At 61.0% G+C, this 18,165-nt stretch overlaps 2 protein-coding genes and 1 long non-coding RNA gene across 6 annotated transcripts; 1 reads left to right on the forward strand and 2 right to left on the reverse strand.

Annotated features, from left to right (window-relative positions):
• Positions 1-1,534: 1,534 nt before the first annotated feature.
• UPK3BL2 (uroplakin 3B like 2) lies at positions 1,535-5,521 on the reverse strand. 2 transcript variants are annotated; one of them, XM_082714016.1, is made up of 6 exons: positions 5,252-5,521; positions 3,704-3,856; positions 3,289-3,508; positions 2,721-2,797; positions 2,348-2,468; positions 1,535-1,807 (listed from the first exon to the last, which is right to left on the reverse strand). In XM_082714016.1, exons 1-6 carry the CDS (start codon positions 5,370-5,372, stop codon positions 1,699-1,701), a joined length of 801 nt encoding a protein of 266 aa, XP_082570142.1. In that variant the 5' UTR covers positions 5,373-5,521; the 3' UTR covers positions 1,535-1,698. The 2 variants fall into 2 exon arrangements, with proteins under 2 accessions (XP_082570142.1, XP_082570141.1); XM_082714015.1 differs by having other exon boundaries at positions 3,704-3,955; positions 5,252-5,461.
• A 4,424-nt stretch (positions 5,522-9,945) lies between these two features.
• LOC309853983 lies at positions 9,946-13,176 on the forward strand. Its single transcript, XR_014306037.1, has 2 exons — positions 9,946-12,488; positions 12,531-13,176. It is a non-coding gene; the product is annotated as an uncharacterized lncRNA (long non-coding RNA).
• A 213-nt stretch (positions 13,177-13,389) lies between these two features.
• Positions 13,390-17,572, reverse strand: UPK3B (uroplakin 3B). 3 transcript variants are annotated; one of them, XM_082712602.1, is made up of 6 exons: positions 17,369-17,572; positions 16,825-16,951; positions 16,364-16,601; positions 15,119-15,198; positions 14,147-14,276; positions 13,390-13,724 (listed from the first exon to the last, which is right to left on the reverse strand). In XM_082712602.1, the coding sequence occupies exons 1-6, from the start codon at positions 17,555-17,557 to the stop codon at positions 13,565-13,567; spliced, it is 924 nt and encodes a 307-aa protein (XP_082568728.1). In that variant the 5' UTR covers positions 17,558-17,572; the 3' UTR covers positions 13,390-13,564. The 3 variants fall into 3 exon arrangements, with proteins under 3 accessions (XP_082568728.1, XP_082568727.1, XP_082568729.1); XM_082712601.1 differs by having other exon boundaries at positions 17,360-17,572; XM_082712603.1 differs by lacking the exon at positions 17,369-17,572 and adding an exon at positions 17,097-17,296 and having other exon boundaries at positions 16,825-16,974.
• Positions 17,573-18,165: the final 593 nt, after the last annotated feature.

Raw genomic sequence — 18,165 nt, forward strand, 5'->3', positions numbered from 1 at the left:
CCCCCACCTCTCCCTGTGCATCTCTTCTAGTCTGCCCCCGAGTTGTAGCCTTTATAATAACCCGGTAATGGCAAGGAGACTATTTTCCTGAGTTCTGTGCGTCCTTCTAGCAAGTGACCCAGTCCGAGGATGGGGTCATGGGAACCTCCGCATCGTAGCGGAGTTGGACAGAAGTGGGGGTATCCTGGGCACCCAGTCCTTGATAGCGCTGTCTGAAGTGAGGGGGCAGTCTTGGGGTGCAGTCCTCTGGCTTCTGGCTTGGTGAGGTCAGCTGGAGCCACCAGCGTGAGGGGTATTTCTCCCCTGTCCCCCTCCCCCCTTCTGGAGGTTGAGTTCTTTTATCTACAGCCCCTAGGTCTGGGGGGCAGACCCTCCCCCAGGACTCCTGCTCACTGGTTCTGGAAGCACCACTCCCTCCCGTGGGCCCCTCGGGTACGGGAGGGCTGGGCAGCCCCGGTTGTTGGCTGCCTTAGCACTCTGACCACACCTTGGTAAACATTTCCTGCAGCGTGCCATCTGTCTCCTGCTAGGCCTGACCCTACAGGACATTGATTTGTGCAGTGAGGAACTTAGTCGCCCAGCTCAACCCTCCCTTTTTACATAAGGGGAAACTGAAGACCAGAGAGGGTGACCAATAGGTCCAGAGTCACCCAGCCCCGGGGTTAGGGCTCATGGCTGCTCCAGAAAGGCTCTGGCGAGGCCAAGGCTGACCTAGGCAGGGCGTGGAAGCCCGTTTGCCCCCCTCCCCTCCCTGCCCTTTCCAGACGGACTCCCCCATGGTCACGTGAGCACTTCCTCCAGAGCAGGACCGGATGTGTCTGCAAGGGCTAGTAAACCAGCGAGGGCCATTCACACCTCCCAGAAAGAGGCACCTGGGAACCCAGCCACTGCCTTCCTTCCCCGCCTCCAGCCCCCAGGGCACGCAGCACAGGCTGTCCTCCAGCCTCCCTGCCATCCCTTACCCTAACCTCAAGCCACCCCAAACCTGCCCATCCACCAGCCCCTGGTGGCCCCAGGGCCTTTGCATATGCTGTTCCCCCCCAACCTGAGCACCCTTCCTGCATCACCTGGCACAGGGCTGCTCCTTCTCCAACGCTACACGTGCCCAGAAAGCCTCTCCTGAAGCCCCATCTGGATCTCTGGTGCCAGCGTCCGCGCCGTCCTTGAAGGGCTGGTGTCCCTCTCCTCCCCGAACAGCACGGGGCGTCTTGAGGGCAGGACACTGTGTGGGGCATCTCCCGCCTTGGGGAGCCTGGCACAGAGCGGGGCTGATGGTCACAAATGCGGGACACCCCAGTGCTCAGTTTGGAGCCAGGGTCGGCTTCACTGGCGTACCCTGCCCCCCACGCCCAGAGTGAGCCTCGGGCTGGCCGGCAAGCTTAGAGGTTCTGAGCCCTCCAGCCAGAGGGGGGGGGGGCCACAGGGAGGACGCTGGGAAGATGGGGCAGCCAGTGGCAGATATACGCAGCCTCCCAGGGAGGCTGGGGACAGGGGTTCAGGGGGACTGCTCAGCCTCTCAACAACTCAGATGAGCTCGGGGATGCTGGGGACATTTATTTCTGACAAGGACAGACCCAACTGGGGGCAAGGACCCCCTCCTCCCACCCTCACTCAGAAACGCTCTCTTCCCGGGGCTCCGGAAGAGGCAGGATCTGTAGCCGGGACCAGGGCGGAGGCTGAGGGGCAGACGAGGACCCCTCAGGAGCCCCCCGTGGCTGGAGGGCTGGTCACGTGGTGGGTGTCATATCTTCTCACGCACACCGACTGCTCTGGGCCCGAAATGGGAGTGGTCCCGCAGGTGTCATAGCTTCAGGGGAGGGGAGACAAGATGAATTGAGGGCTCACGCCAAGTCCTACAGCTTGGAGCTCTAGGCATAGGAGCTTTGGGGGAAACTGAGGCTCTGCTGCTCTCCTGTCTTCCCCAGATCCAACCCACACCGGCCTTCCCCTTTCCTCTAGGAAGCTGCAGGCACCGCCGGTTCACCAGGCCCCAGCATCCGAGCTCCAGATGAAGTTTGGAGGCAAAACTCAGGACTTGGACTAAAAGCCATTCTCGCCTTGGATGTATCCCACTGGGGTGTCGGCGGCGAGCCCCCCCTCGCAATTCCGGCTGCTGCCGCCAGGGGGCGAGTGGTGCGCGCTCCAGTGTGGACACGCCCCTGCCCCCACCGTCTCCCGCGGGGCCACGGCCACGGGCAGGCGGAGAGGGACAAAGGAGGAGGAGTTCATGCCTGCACACACACACCCGCCACCTGCGGTCTTCTGGGTAGGGAGGGGGAGGGACATAAGAGGTGGTTCCAGCCAGAGACCCCACCCCTCCCAGGGGGCGGAGACCCTGTCCACTTACCAGGTGTAGATGAGCAGCGCCAGGAGGGCGGTGAGGAGGACAGCCAGCAGGACAGACAGAATGGCGATGATGACCACGGTGCCCGCGCTTTGGGGCCCTGGGGCAGCCTGCAGTGCCTCAGCTGAGGGGCGTGGAGGGGGCGCCCCAGGGAGGAGAGACTTGACCTGAGCAAGGGGACCTGGAACAGCCTCCAGACCAACCCTCCCTCTCCCCAGCTTGGGGCGCCCAGCACCTGCAGACAGCTCAGTGGTAGTGGTGCCTCTGATGGGGGGCTGGCCCATTCTCCCCAGCCCAGCCCAGCCTTGGGAGCCCCCGCAGGCCCCGCGGCCCCCAGCCCCAGTGTTTGACCTGCTCATTTGGCACCCCCCCATACCTTGCTGCAAGCGGGTCTCGCTGGACCACTCCGTCTCAGCCACGGGTCCCCTGTCACTCATTACCAGGAACTTCACTCTGAGAAAGAGACCCAGGATCGGGGGTGAGGCCTCTGGCCCCTGGCACCTGTCCATGTGACCCCTTGACTCCCAGGGCCTGGGGACTGCGGGGAAGAGGAGACAGGACCTAAAAGCCAGCCTTAGAACCCTCCAGAAGGGGCTCCAATTCCAGTTGTGACATTTCCCAGCTGTGTGCCTCCTTCACCCTCTCTGGGCCTTTAAAGTCCTCACAGAGGAAATGTGTGTGTGGAATGGTCTAGATCCCCAGCACTCAGCATCCATGACTCAAGCCCCGAGTGAGGGGAGATGGGGCTGGGGCACACCCTGTCTGGACAGAGAAACTCCACCTGCTGGGTCCAGAAGGCCTGTGGGGGCCGAGGCTCAAGTGGGGGACCCTGGCTGGAGAAAGAAGGGAGACTTTCCCCCAAGACCTCCCTGCGGACCCCTGGGAGCTGCCCCAGGCTGAGGTTAGGGCCCCCAGGCTGAGGTTAGGGCCCCGCGGTAGCTCACCGGTAGGGGCCCGGGCCTGGCAGCGGGGCGTTGCAGCCCCGTTTGGCCAGGGAGCAGCTGGTGTCGTTGCCAACGCGGAGGACGCGGAGCTGGTTCCCAGTCTGGTTGCCCGGATAGAGGGCCCGGTGGGCCATCAGTGTGAGGTAGTAGCCCCTCCGGGGGAAGTCGGCAGGGGCTGGGATGTCCTCAACCCTCTGTGGGGCTGTGAAGCTCTGGGTGGCTGAGGGTAGCCACCCGTCAGATGGCGCGGGCTGCCGGGGGCAAGGGGTCCACCCCCTCCCGCCAGGCCAGACAGCCCTCCTGCCACATCCCACTCCCAGACCTGCCTCCCCTCCCCCCATACCTGCGGCTCCTCCCAGGCTTCCCGCCCATCTCACAGAGGGATAACCAAGGCCTGTGCCCCCGCAGCACCCACCATTGCTGTGGGCCACCACCAGCCAGATGGCGTCCAAGTCAGAGATGTTGAGGCGACTGAACTGGCCCCTTGGCTGCTCCAGCGTGAAGGTAGACTGGGTGAGGGTCCCTGCCAGGCTGGGGCTTGCGAGCTGGGGCACATAGCGGATGTGCTCTGGGGCAGACAGAAGGGGCTCAACAGAACAACCAAGCCCCCACAGCCCAGTCTGAGGGAGGAGTCGTGGTCCTGGAAGCCCCAACCTGAGGGCCCAGTCTGAGGGGGAAGGCACAGACCGGATTTGGGATCCCTGATCTGGAGGCTTCTCCCAGAGGCTGTGGGCAAACACTAATGCGGAGGGCTCCCTAACAAGTCTGTGCCCGTGGGACACGGGTGGGTGGCCTGAGGCCAGCCCCTGCCCCCTGCCTTGCTGACTTACTAGGGTTAGGCACTGTGGGAGGCCAGGAGGGAGGTCCTGCTGCACCTGTCACTGGGGTCCCTGCCTAGGGTGGGGCCTGGGGAAGGCTTGGAGGCACAGGAGGCCCCGCCCCCAGCAGCGTACACAGTCCTAGGGAAGGGGTCTTAGGCCTCGTTGGAGTGAGACTCTGATTTTGGGGAGCCTGAGCCTAAACCCTAGACTGGACTTGACAGGCTCCAGTGACCTTGAGCTCTGGCACTCTCTGGGCGTCCGTTTACCCGCCTCTCCAGTCCCTCCACCGCCTCCCCCAGGATCCGGGCTGGTTTGCCTAAAGAGAGGATTGAGGGGCTTGGAGGCTGAGGGGGTCACACAGGAAGTTTCCTACCAAGACCCCAGGCCCAGATGTGCCTCCTCCCACCCCGCCCCAGGCACCTTCCCCTTCTGGATCTTCTCTCGCGGGGCGGGGGTGGGGGCGTGGGGGGCAGGGGTGTGGGGGGCGGGGACTCAACTTCGGTGCCCAGAAGGCTCCCCTGAGGGCACTGCCCCTCCTCTCTCCAACCCCCAACACTGGAGGGCAGCAGAAAGGGGAGGCGGCTTTCCCGCCAGTCTCCAGAAGCTTCTCCCTCTTGGTATGATTCATTTCTATTTCATTCTGCTCCAAAGGGTCAAGGCCAGACCTCTCCTTCCTCAGAGCCCCCGCTTCTGTCCCTGAGGCCCCGGGGACCCTGCATCCAGCAGGCACTTACTGTCCACTTAACGACGGAGAAGGAGCGGGGAAGCCCAGATGGGGGGAGCTACCCCTTTAAGCGCCTCCAGTTTTACGAGCCCACAGTGACCTGAACCCCAGGAAAGCTTCCTTGGGGGACGCTGTCCTTGTCTTTAAGTCTCCCCTCAGGGACAGGAAGGAGGGGAAAGAGGGGAGGGGGGGCACCGGTGAGAATGGATGGGGGTTCAGGGTGCAAACCCTAAAAAGAGGGAGGAAGCATGGTCCACTCTCCCGTGGGGACAGGTGTCTGTCTTGTGACCTCTCTGGTGGGCCATCTCTCCTGACCCACCCAGGACCCAGTCCCCCGACTTGGGGCTCGGGAGGTGGCTGGGGGAGGTGGTCTGTCTCCCGAAGCCAGGGGCACGGTGCCCCGGGCCCCTTTACTCACCCAGGCCCGTCCCCTGATGGAGGCCGGCCAGCAGCAGCAGCAGTGGCATCAGCGGCCAATACTGACCCCGACTGAGGCCCACGGGCAGGCCGAGCATCTGACCGGCTGCCTGTCCCAGCATCTGTCTCCAGAGTCCCAGAGCCTCGACTGTCGGCTAGGGGATGGAGGAGTCTGCTTCTGGTACTTTCTGCCTGCTCCTCCCAGGTGCCCCCTCTCCCCAAACAACTGGTTGGACAGGTTCGGGGCAGAATCTGCTGGCACCCCAGGGAGGGGTCTGAAAAGAACAATCAGCAGCTGGGGCCCAGGACAAGCCCGGACCCTCCCAACCCTGACTCCAGGAGGGCCTGGCCAGGGAGGGCCCCCAGGAAGGAGGCGGTAGCTCCGGGTCCAGGGAGCCCCAGTGACAGCCCTGTCAACAGACCCAGCCCGGCACCTAGAGCGCCCCCACCCTGCACCCCCTACCCCCCCACACACACTGTGCTGAAGGGAGTTACCCTCCAGGGGCTTGTCCAAGTTCGCCCAGCCAGCGTGGGGGCAGAGCCTGGATGGGGCAGTCACACCCAGAGGCAAGCTCAGGGGCACTCCCTGCAGCCTGGGCTCTGGAGAGGGGCTCCCCAACACCGCCCGTCTTCCTCTCTTTATCCAGGGGACCCACTCGCTCTTCTTCCTCTGGCTGCTGCCAGGACAGGGCAATTCTTCCCAGGACAGAAGCGTCCCAGATGGGGTCTGGGGCCAGGAGAGGGGGTGGGGCTGAGCGCCTACTGACCGTCTTTGACCCGGATTGGAGCAGAAGCCCCTCATGGGGTTCCCCTGCCCCAAGCACCAGCCCTCCTCAGCCCAACCTCTGCCCCTGGCCAGAGCCAGTCTCCTAAAACCCAAACTCCTTTGGGGACTGCTTTAAAAAACATTTACTTATTTATTTATCTAATTTTTTTTCTCCTGAATATTTATTTATTGGAGACACACAGAGAGAGGCACCGGGAGAGGGAGAGAGAGAGAATCCCAGGCAGACTCCACACTGAGCACAGGGCCCAATGCGGGGCTCAATCTCGTGATCCCGAGATCACAACCGGAGCTGAAACCAAGAGTCAGACCCCTAGGCAATTGCAAGACCCAGGCGGCCCTCAAACACATTTTTGAAACAATTATAAATATTCCCGAGTTATTATAATGCATTTACATGCTATTGGATTGCCAGCCCACATACCCTATTTTTTTTCCCCCAAAGTTCTTACATGATGCCAATTACCTATTACGGTGAACTTCAAAAGGCTTAAACACTCCCACCTGCTATGTAATTGCCTGCTGGATTTTTTTTGGAAGATTTTATTTATTTATTTGACAGAGAAAGAGAGATCGCAAGTAGGCAGAGAGGCAGGCAGAGAGAGAGGGGGAAGCAGGCTCCCTGCTGAGCAGAGAGCCTGATGCGGGGCTCGATCCTAGGACCCTGAGATCATGACCTGAGCCGAAGGCAGAGGCTTCACCCACTGAGCCACCCAGGCGCCCCAAGCCTGCTAGTTCTTTGTGACTACCTCTACTAGGACATGCCCGCAGAACGTTTCAGACTTTTCAAGATTTGAAATCACTGCATTTCCATTCGTGATTGGCTCAGCGCCTGGGAAACGGGGGGCCAAAACCAGAGCAAAAGCTCAGGGAAGGCCGAGGAAGGCATGGTGAGTCCGGGTGGGCGTTGCGGGGGAGGGCGGATTGTCTGCCAAAGGGCCATGGAGAGGACCTCCTCAAGGCTTCTGCCACTCAGCCAGTGTTTCCCCAGGCCCTGCTACTTTGCAGATCCCAGTGACCTTCAGTCCTACTTACCCCAGGGGCTGGTGCTGCAGAAACGCCCTCTGGTTGGCCTCGGCGCGTCCCCTAAACGCGCGCCGGACCCCGGGCCGCATCTCCGTCTTCCAGTCGCTGTGAGGTCACGTGCTGTTAATCTCAAGTGCATCCTCACTGCATACACCTGTGCCCTGCTCCTGCTTCGGGCCCTGGCCCTCCCATACTCGCGGGGTGCAGAGAGGGGAGAAGGAGAGTGGGGGGCCCAACCTGAGGGTCTGGGTCAGACCCAGCCCTGGGAGGGCTTTAAGTCCCCCGCTTTTTATTTTTGTAAACTTCTTTTTTCTTAAGATTTTATGTATTTGTTGGACAGACGAGATCACAAGCAGGCAGAGAGGCAGACAGAGAGAGAGGGAGAAGCAGGCCCCCCGCTGAGCAGAGAGCCCCATGCGGGGCTTGATCCCAGGATCCCAGGGGTCGGAGGTCAAGGCTGAGCCTGGGGGTTCCATGAAAAACACTCGTGGGGGCTCTGAGCTGAGCAGAGGGAGCAGGGCTGGAGACCAGGAGGGAGAGGCCAGGATGACTAATGAGGCATTCCTCTCTGTCTCTCAGGGAGAAGAATGGTTGTCAAGGGCAACACGTGCTTTCCCGTGGGTAACTCTAGCCTGTGTCACACACAGGGAGTGGGGTTTCGGGGAGGAGGACTGGATGGAGTGTCTGAGCCTAGGAGCTGGGAGGTCTTCACTCATTTTGTGGAGGAGAAACTGAGGCCAGAGCAGGGCTATCTGGTAGGGCTCCCCCAGTAAATTCGGCAGAAAGGACAGTCCTGGGCTTCTGTTTCGTGCTCGGGGCTCTGCCCTGGGAGTCAGGGGCGTCCAGGCTGGACGCAGCGCAGGGTTGGAAGGAGAGGGACATGACATGGTTCTAGAAGCTTCTGGCTTCTGAGGAGCTCAGGGAGGCCACCCAGGAAGCTGGGCCAGGGACAGTGAGCAGGCAGACCCCGGTCTACACCCAAGTGCTCTACCTCCACGAATGTTCTCGCCCACCGGGCTGTATGGCGGGGGGATTAGTCCTCTCGAGTGGCTGTAGCTCAATGCCGTAGACCGGGGAGCTCCAACAAGACTCGGGGTGCTGGGCTGGCCCAGTCGGTAGAGCCTGCCGGCCTTGTCCTTGTCTCGGGGTTGTGAGGTCAAGCCACGTCGGGCCTGGAGCTTATTCAAAACCAAACACCAAGTGTCTGTTTTCTCACTCTGGAAGCCAGTGGGCAGGGTTGGGTTCTCCGGAGACCTCGCTCCTTGGCGACCTCACGGCTGCCCAGTGGCGGCCTGGTCCCATGGTCTCTTTCCTCTGCACGTGCACCCCTGGTCCCCGTGTCCTCACCTTTTTTTTTTTTTTTAAGATTTTATTTATTTATTTGACAGAGAGATCACAAGTAGGCAGAGAGGCAGGCAGAGACAGAGAGGGAAGCAGGCTCCCCGCTGAGCAGAAAGCCCGATGCGGGGCTTGATCCCAGGACCCTGAGATCATGACCTGAGCCAAAGGCAGAGGCTTTAACCCACTGAGCCACCCAGGCACCCCCGTGTCCTCGTCTTTTATTGAGACACCGGTAGGATTGGATGGCGTCCCACTCGAAAGGCCTTACTTAATCTCCCCTTTAGAGATCCTACCTACCTCCAAATACAGGAGCATTCTGAGGCACTAGAGCTTACAGCTTCCACATAAGAATTTTCCACAATTCCGGCTCTCAAGTGCATGTGCCTCCTTGTGTGTGTGGGGGGACATTCCCTAAGGACAGGGACTGGATCGGAGCCCTCTGCATGGCCTGGAGCGGGGAGGTCTCTGGGCTGGGTCCCCGGGGCCATTGTCCTTCCCAGAAGTGGGGACTCCAGGAACCGCCGCCTCAGCCCACAGACCACTCCCCGCTTCCCTGCGAGGGAGCGACGGGGTGGGGTAGGCAGGCTGCAGCGGGAGGAGAGAAGTGTGACAAATCCAAAGGCTGGACGCTGGGGAGGCCCTCGCTGCCCCCCCACATTGGCCCTGGGGGCCCTCCTAGAAGGCCGACAGTCACGGAGCCCAGCAAAGTTCCAAAGAGCCCCCAGCGTGTAAAGCACATCCCCCAGCCGCCTTCCTGGAGGGACAACTGTCTGTCCAGCTCCTGCCACTCCCTTCGTATGTCTGGGACACTACCTTTCTGCTCGGTGTCCTCCTAGACCCAGCCCTGGAGAGTTCATGAAAAGGTGTCCCTCCTCCACAAGGACCCGGTCAGCCCCTCACCCACACCCAGGCCTGCCTGCATGGCCCAGGCTCCCAGGCAGCCGGGCTCCCCACCAGCCACACACCCACCGCAGACAGAGGAGTGGGTGCCGTGGCGAGCCCTTCCGGCCCAGGCCACGGCCGCCATGCCCAGCTTCTGGACACGACCAGCCCAGAAGCTCCCACCGGGGGGACCCAAGGAATGCAGTTTGTCCTGCGCTGGGATTCCCAGTGTGATCTCCAACCCCAGCTCCCTCGGGCTTTCCAGGAACTTCCTAATCTCTTCTAGAACATTCCTTCCCCACTGAGCTCACCAAGGTTGGTTCCTGCTCTTTGTGGCTAAGAACATGCCGCGGCCTGGGGGCCGGAGAGGGGTTTCCAGGCCCTGTGGAGATGGTTTCCTGGGTGGGTGAGAGACCCCACTTCTCCCACCAGTGGAATGTAGTTCTACCCAGTGAAAAATGATTAAGAAGCGATTTATCCAAATGAGAGGAACAGCGAGTGAGGGGACCCATGACAGGCAAGTAAATGTCGGGGCTTCTGGTTTTCTTCCCCCCAAATTTTGCCAGTCACAAATTTTTGCTGGTCACGGGGTTTTTCAGGATGATTCAAATGTTCTGAAGTTGGTTCTGATGCGCAACTCTGTGAACATGCTAGAAATCAGCCAACTGAACACTTTAGGTAGGTACATTGCACGGTATTTGAATTATATCTCAACGAAGCTGGTATTTTTTTAAAAGAAGGCAAAGATTTATTTGCCTTTTATAAAGTGGTCAGTCAACAAACGTTCATTAAGCACCTGCTGGGGAGCCAGGCACTGCGCGAGCTCTAGCGCCGCCACGGAGAGCAAACCAGACACACGATCTCCATCCTGGAGTTTCCAGTCCCATGGGAGAGAGGCAAAACTCACCCTTTTAAATGTCTAATCATAAAATAGAAACCATGCAGCAAAGGGAAAGAACAGGGATCCCAAGAGAGCTGAAAGATCAGGAAGAGCTTTCCTGAAAAGGAGACACAGGAGCTAAGGGATGATCTGGAGGAGCAAAGGAGAGAAGTGTTTTACACTGAGAGGGGAAAGCAAGTGCAAAGGTCCTGTGGCAGGAGGGCTGAATAGACACCCATGTGTGTGGAACACAGGGAGCAAGGAACAGATCGACAGGGTCTCAAAACTGAGACCCTGAGATGGTGAATCTAGATTCTAGTCTTGCAGTGGGAAGACTCTGCAAGTTTTGAGCAAAGGTGGACACGATCAAGTTCAGAGTCTGGCCCCTCTGCATGCTGGGAGGAGGCTGGGTGTGGAGGTCAGGAACACTGATGTGGAAAGACAGCTAGAGACGGGGTGGCTGGCTGGGGGATTGCAGAGATGATGGGCAGGAACGCGTGGTTCGGAAGCAAAGAGGAACAAAGTGAACCCAGAGGGTGAGAGGGAGCGGTGATGCCCCCCTCCCCCGGTTTCCACCTGCTGTCATCCTGATTCCTTTGATTTTTGGCCTCATGAGTCATCTGTGAGTCATCATCCCCACAATCTCCGCTGTTTTTTCCTTTTTTAACAATGAACTTGTTTTTAGCCACTGGATTTGGAGGCCTTTCCTCAAGTACAGTCCTGGGGATAATTTAAAAGGCCATTTAAGAAAAGATTCACCATGACATGGCGGTCATTACAGACTCTGTTCGAGGCTGTCACGGGCTGGCCTGCGCAGTGTGGGGTTCAGCTGGCGACCCTCTCTGGAGCATGACTCTGGGGCCTGGTCTTGTCTCCCCGGGGCCCAGTCGGGTGGGGCCCATGCTGGGCCATGACCAGTCCTGCTTCCCCTTCTCTACGTGGCTTCTGTGACACCCTGGCATCTCTGCCGCCACAGCCCTGAGCCAGAACACCGCTGTGCGCAGGGCTCCCAGGAAAGCCTCCTGCTGACCTGGGGTAGGCGGCCATCCATGTAAAATATTAACTTGTGAACGTTCTTCCAAACTCCCCCCATTTGCTAAGGTGGCATCCCCAGAACCCCCTTTTTTGGGGAGTCTGCTCTGAGGCAGGCTGGGGGACAGAACCCCTTGTAGGACATAAAGCGCCTCCATTTTGCAGTCACAGACACACACACACACCCCGAGACCCAAGAATGGCCACTCCTGTGGCGTCTCCTTCGTCTACGAAGTCCTGTTCCTCTGGCCACCTCCCGAATATTCTGGAATCCACCTCCTCCTCTCCAACTCCCTTTGTCTGCCCTGGTTCAGGCCTGGTTCCATGTGCCTAGAACCCCAGGCCAGTCCCCCTCATCCTGGCCTCCAGGCCCCTCGTCCCTGCTGCCAGCCGCTGCCCCCACAGGGTGAGCCCTTTTACCCCTGGACTCCCCGACTCTCTCTCTCTGCCTCCCTCCTTCCGTCCCTACTTGACTCACTTCCATGTGCTCCTCAAGACGCCTCTCCGAGGCCACCCTCGGGAAGCCCCCTTGACCTTCAGGTGGGGTCGCTTTCTTCCCCTGGGCTATGTGTTACCCACTGTGCTGCGACGTGTGCCCTGGGCACACATGGGGCATGGCTGGGGCTGTGTCTAGGATCAGTATAAGCCACGAGAGGGCCCTGGGACACATAAAAGCCTGGGGTGGGGCAATTCCTGTTCCTGCTCCATCCTCCCGCCCTGGGCTGGCTCATTCCTGTCTTCCTCCTCACCATACCCCCCTGGGCAGGCCCAGAGCTGGGTGTCCGGGCGTAGAGCGCCTCTCCCTCTGGTGTTGGAGCCAGGCCTGGACAAGACAGTGGGAGGCGGGCTCTGCCGGACATAGCTGGTGAGCGTGAGGGAGCACTTTGACCCCTTCTCCGATTCCAAGAGCCCCAGACGGTCCCAGGTTCCATAGCAGCAGAATTTCAAAAGTGGCTGCCCCAAGGGGCTGGCTCCCATGGTCCATGTCACCCAGGACCCTGGAGCCTGAGCTCCTGACTGCATATGAATCTGCTTCCGCCTGCACCTGGAGGAGGTCTTGCGGCTGGTGGGGGTGGACAAGTCACGGAGCCCTGACCTCCCGGGACCCCACTGAGTGGCAGCTACTCTTCCGCTTTGGGTCACTGCCGCAGCCTGCCAGCCCCCAGTGTCCCGCCGCTCTGTGAATGGGAGTGCGCATGTGCGGGGCTGGACGGCTGCGGCGCGTCGGCGCCCCCGTGTGGCCACAGCAAGAACCACGGGCCTTGCCAACAGCCGGACGCTAGCAGGGATGGGGTGAGAGGGAGGCTCAGGGCGGTTTACAGTCTGTGGGCCCAGCCCTGTCCCCTGCACAGGACAGAACAAGGCTCCCTGCACCCCGCTCCCGGAGCCCGGAAGCTCCTGGTCAGGGCGGCCTCTGCACATTACCTCTAGCCTCTCCCTGATCCTCCCTGGGGAGGGCAGAACAGGAAAGGCAAAGGCAGGGCCGCTAGCATTGCTGATGCGGGAAACCAAGGCAGAAGAAAAGTTATTAAATTTCCTTACTAACCACAGCGCACTGACAAGTCCTCGAAAGGGGAAGAGTGACATTCCTGTGGGGACTCAGCTGCCTGGATGTTGACATTTTGCTAAGGGCAAAGGGCAATCTTAGCCTGACCCCCCCCAGGACCCCGTAAGTCTACTTTACACATAAAAATTCATTTGGCAACTTCCTTTATCTCTAAACCCTCAAGATACACGTTGGCAATCATCCTCCAAGCATATGACGCACAAAGACACATCGCAGAATCTCGTGACAGTTTTTACTAAACAGTAATAAATGACCTTTTCCTAACAACAGCTAGCCCCCTCGGGACCCTGGAGACCTTGCTTCCAAAATTCCTTAGAGACTTACGCTCTCCCTAAGCCCTCCCAACTCGAAAGTATCTATAACGGGCCACTCCTCACCACCCCGGTGCTGCTCTCCCTGCCCATGGGTCCTGTCCCTGTGCTTGAATAAAACCCCCCCTTTTTTTTTTTTTAAAAGATTTTATTTATTTATTTGACAGAGAGAAATCACAAGTGGGCAGAGAGGCAGAGAGAGAGAGAGGAGGAAGCAGGCTCCCTGCTGAGCAGAGAGAGCCCGATGCGGGACTCGATCCCAGGACCCCGAGATCATGACCTGAGCCGAAGGCAGCGGCTTAACCCACTGAGCCACCCAGGCGCCCCAAACCCCCTTTTTGCACCAAAGACGTTTAGAACCCTGACATCTGTCCTACATCAGTGGGACTGTAGGCCGGGGTGAGGAGGAGGGTGCAGGGGCTGGGAATGACTACCACATCCTTGTCCCCACACTGGCCACAGCCACGCACGCCCCAGCCACAAGGGCCAGGCTAGGGGCTGAGGCTGGGGAGGGGGTCCAGGCCAGGCTCACAGCCCACGGGCAGGGTGGCAGCTTCGCTTGGTGGGATGTGGTGGGTCATGTAGCGCTTCCCCATGAAGGAGCCAATTCTCAGCTGCTCCGGGGCCTCCTCCGGCCACCACAGGCTGGAGCTGGATGGGAAAAAGAGGCAGCACTGGGTCCCCGGTCCTCCCGCAGTCTCTCTCTTTCCTTCCTTCTAGAAGCAGCTGCTGGCCCACCTCCTCCAGGTGGTTGCCCTGACTACCCCAGTATCAGGTCTATGAAGTGACTGAGGGCTCCTTGGAGAGAAAACAGGCCCAGGAGGAGAAAGGCCGCGGGGGGGGGGGGGGGGGCCCAAGGGCAGAGTGAAGGGCAGGGCAGAGGGAGGTGACCCCTTCTCTGAACCTGGCTTCCGAGGAGCTGCTGGGCCACCTCCCTGCCCTCTGGGTGAGGCAGACTGGGGGTGGACATTCCTGGAACATCCCTGGAAAGGGGGCGTCCCAGGCGCTGGGACCAGTGAGAAGGGAGGGGCCCCCCAGGGTCGGGCAGAGGCCCCGGGGCTGTCAGCACTCACAAGCGTGTGGTGGACGCTGCCAGGAAGGCCAGGAGCAGGAGGCCGGCCAGGGAGGCGAGGACAGAGGTGATGACGATCATAGCACCACTGCGTCGCCCTGGCCACGTGTCGATGGAGGCTGGCGACTTCCCTGCGCACAGCAGCCGCTCAGAGGCTGCCCCGTGACCCCAGGGCAGTCCCTTCCCCCACCCAGGCTGCCTCTCAAGGCCTGGGAGCCTCCGGAGCCAACCCTCCTGTCCATCTCAGCCAGGCATCTGTGCCCTGCCGGCCTGTACCCCCCACGGCCCTGGCCTCTTAGTCCCACCTTCTAGGCTGTTCCTGCCATTGTGCCCGCCCACGGCCCTGCCCACGGCGGCAGAGCTGCAGCAGACCTCAGGACCCACCACGTGACTGCCCTGCTCCCTGGAGCCTGGCGGTTCAAGGCCTTCAGACGTTCAAGGCCTTCAGACTACAAGACCCCCACCCCCTCTGCTCCCTCTCCCCTCCCCCACCAACACCCCGGCCTCTGCAGCCTGCCTCCCAGGTGTCCCTCACAGCGGACACTGGCCTCCCTCATGTGCAGGTTCCTTAGCCCGGTGAGTCCCGGGCCCTGCTGAGGGAAACTCCCAGAACCCACGGCCCTGACTCTGACCCTGGCCTCCTCCATGTCCTGGCCCTTCTCCACCTGCAGGGCTTGGCCCAGGGCTGGCGTTGGAGGGGAAGGCTGCTTCTGCCCACGACTGGGCTGGGACCTGGGCACCTGAGCGTTGACCAACATTTGAGCATGGACAGACCCGTTGTCTCTGCCAGTGAGGCTGACCCAGTGCCCCACCTCCCCTGCACAAGCTTCTGCTTGGGGGAGGGGCTGGACTTGGACCCTGCGTCCAGGTCCCTGGGCTCCCTGGTGTTGTGGTGGCAGCAAGTGACTAGTCGGCAGGGGTAGGCAGGAGCCAGAGCAGTCCCCCCCACCCCCACCCCCACCCCCAGCGCTACCTTGGTGAAGAGCGATGGGGTCGGACCACCTGGTCTCGGCCTGGGGTGAGCTACTGGCGTCCATCAGGAGGAACTTCACCCTACGGAGAGGAGAAGCGGGGAGGTCAGAGCCCCGGCTGCCTGCCCACAGCGGCCAAGCTCCAGGCGGTTCTGGGCCAGGCTCTTCTTGGGGGGCTCCTCTGAGACCGCTCTGACAACAGTGACCCCGGCCAGCAGGTCCCAGTGTGTCTGAGCCGCTGCTCTCCAGAAACCCCATCCGGTTTAGGGGGACCCCAGTCACTAACTGTCACATGCAGAGTCCTCAGGGTGACTCAGCAGGTCAGATGGAGCTGGGAACCCCAGGACTCCCAGAGAAAACGGCTGGCCAAGTGGCTTCTAGGAAGCCAGACAAGGCCCCCCGGTAGGCTCTGGCACCCTAAGCAAAGGTCCAGGGAGAGAGGGAGGGGTGAGGTCAGGGTGCGCTCTGAGCCTGGGATCCCGGGGAGGAGGCGGGCTGAGCACGGAGGGCACCAGAGGCTGCGCATAGGAGCTCAGGCTGTATCTTTGCTCCAGGAGGGGAGCCCTGAAGGCGTCTGAGCGTGGAGGGACCCAGAAGGGCAGGCACGGAGGGCAGCCAGCTCTGGTGGCTGCTGGGGGTGGGGGCAGGAGGCGAGAGGAGGCCGAGCCAGGAAGTGGGCAGGGGGGAGGTGGGAGGGCAGGCAGGGGGCCAGGCAGGGGGCACAGGGAGGTTGTGCCTGGAAGGGCCAGTCCCGCTCGCACCAAGCCCACCTTCCCTGTGCCCCGAGCTGGTCTTCTCGGCCCGCTTGGACTCCCTGAGGACCCCGGGCAGCCGCCATCTGGACACTTGGACACTCTGGCTGCCCCCGCGACCCTGGCAAAGCCTCGCCGCCCTGTGCCTCAGCTCTTTCACCTGAAAAAGTGGGTGCTGGTCTGCTTGCTGGGGGCTTACATTCCTGCCAGATCTGCCTGGGGGCTAGTGACTGCAGACCAGCGCCCCCACCCAGTCCCCAACTCTGGGCCTGAGACCCCCAGCCTGTCGCCACCAGCCCTGTCCCGGGCAGGCCTCCCGGAAAAGCCGCATTCTGCCGGCCCCCAAGCTGGGGTGAGCGCTCCTTGACCCCACAGAGGCCTAAACCAGAGCTCGTGAAGGGGAAGCGTCTGGGGAGAGGCTGGGAGAGGCCGCTCACCTCCCCCTCTCCCCCAGCACAGCCCCTGTCTGTCCTGGGATCCAGGCAGGTGACCCACCTGTACGGTCCGGGGCTGGGGAGCGGGCTGTTGCAGTAGGGCGGCTGGAGGAGGTCAGCAAGGCAGCCGGGGTCATTGCCCACCCGCAGCAAGGGGATGTCCCTGCCGCCGCCCGCGGGCTCCTGACAGGGCAGCTGGTCCAGGGACAGCGGCAGTGTCATATAGTGCCCCTCCGTCAGCAGCCGTGGGAAGGCTGGGATCTCAGCTCGCGTCTGTGGGTTCTGGAAGTCTCTGGAGGCTGTGGGAGAAAGGGACAGACAGGTGGGGCTAGGGAGCCTAGCCCCTTGCTGGGTCCGAGGCCCCCCAGAACCTGGCCCTCCGTGCCTCAGGGCCCAGAGGCTCCCTCCAGGCACAAACCAGGTAACTTGGTCACCCTCTCAGAGCTCGGCAGGATAAAGCCCAATGCCTGGTCCACCACCGTGGACTCTCCTCCGCCACCCCAGACCCACACCGTGACCCACCGTTGCTGAAGGACACCACCAGCCAGATGGTGCTGGCAACGCCGGCAAGCCCGTCCAGGACACAGCGAGGCTGCTCCAGGGAGAACGTGGTGGCTGTGACCTTCCCTTCTAGGTCCCAAGCTGTTATCTGTGGTGTGTAGGGGATCAGCTCTGTGGCCACAGAAATAGGCATGAGGGTCCTGGAACCTGCTCTCCCCTGTTGGCGGGGGGTGGGGGGGTGTCCCAGCTCCTTGGATCCGGCCAAGTGAATTCATCCCAGGACCCCCACTCACCCAGGCTCATACAAGGCAGGGGCCAGACCAGTGCCCCCGCGAGGAGGAACAGCCGCGATAGGCCAGGCTGCCTCTGGGGGAACCCCATGATGGCCCCCTGAGCTCGCCCTTCTCCCACATCCACAGCCTGGGGCTGATCTGCTTCCTCCTGCCACACCCGCCCCCAGCGCCTGGAGGAGCTGGTTAGTCCTGCTGCAGCGGGAGGCTGGCCGAGGTCTGGAAAGACCTGAAAATGTAAATGCGCCCCACCCTCTCCCACTCACCCAGCCTACCCTAAGGGAGTTGGGCAGGCCTGCAGCGTGCTTCGGACCAGGGCCCAATGCCAGGGCTGAGGGGGATGCCCCGCAGACCTCCAGATGCCAGCCAAGCCCCCCAGAGTCCCATGTCTGAATTGGGGTCCCGGCCAGCCTCTCTGCCCCAGAGAGGACCCAGTCTCTGGAAACGTGGGCACAGGGCCACATGCCTGAGATTCCTGCACCCCAGGTGCCAGGAGCCGCCCTCCGGCCTTCTGTCCGCACCCAGGGAGTGGGAGCAGGCTGAGGGATGCAGAGGCCCTACCTGACCCGTCCAGCTCCAGCCCCGGGGCCAATCTCCCTGCCCTCCCTGTACAAGGCCACTTCTCTCGTCTAACGAGAGTCCGGAGTCAGCGAAAGGCCCTTTGACAGCTGACAAGCCTCCCACTTACTTGACTCTTTTTGGTTCTATTTTTTTATAAGATACAATTAAAAAAAAAAGATAATTCACATAAAACTCATCCGTTTAAAGTGTACTGCTCAGCAGGCTTTCACAAGGTTGCGCAACCACCACCACTCAGTTCGGAACGTGCGGATCACCCCAAGAGCACACGCTGTACCCATTCAAAGTCCCTCCCCATTCCCCGCTCCCCCGACAACCAGGCATCTGCTCTCAGCCTCCACGGACTTCCCTGTCCTGAACACTTTGCATGGACGGAATCACACCAGTGGCGAGCTGGGGCTGGCTTCTTCCCCTTAGTGTCCTCTTGAAGCCTGTGACCAGCCTCTGTTCTCAGGGTTCCAGAACTTTCCCTCCACTGTATGGAGACCAGGCA

This window comes from Mustela nivalis, assembly GCF_964662115.1.
Source record: "Mustela nivalis genome assembly, chromosome: 19".
NCBI classification, from domain to species: domain Eukaryota; kingdom Metazoa; phylum Chordata; class Mammalia; order Carnivora; family Mustelidae; genus Mustela; species Mustela nivalis.

Coding starts and splice junctions, on each gene's coding strand:
- UPK3BL2 (XM_082714015.1), bottom strand. CDS start 5,372: ATGCTGGGACAGGCAGCCGGTCAGATGCTCGGCCTGCCCGTGGGCCTC. Junction 3,509..3,703: donor GGTGGTGGCCCACAGCAATG/GTGGGTGCTGCG, acceptor GGCTACCCTCAG/CCACCCAGAGCTTCACAGCC. Junction 1,808..2,347: donor GCGCTGCTCATCTACACCTG/GTAAGTGGACAG, acceptor CCTCCCCTGAAG/CTATGACACCTGCGGGACCA.
- UPK3B (XM_082712601.1), bottom strand. CDS start 17,557: ATGTGGCCCTGTGCCCACGTTTCCAGAGACTGGGTCCTCTCTGGGGCA. Junction 16,602..16,824: donor GGTGGTGTCCTTCAGCAACG/GTGGGTCACGGT, acceptor TTTCTCCCACAG/CCTCCAGAGACTTCCAGAAC. Junction 13,725..14,146: donor GCAGCGTCCACCACACGCTT/GTGAGTGCTGAC, acceptor TTTCCCATCCAG/CTCCAGCCTGTGGTGGCCGG.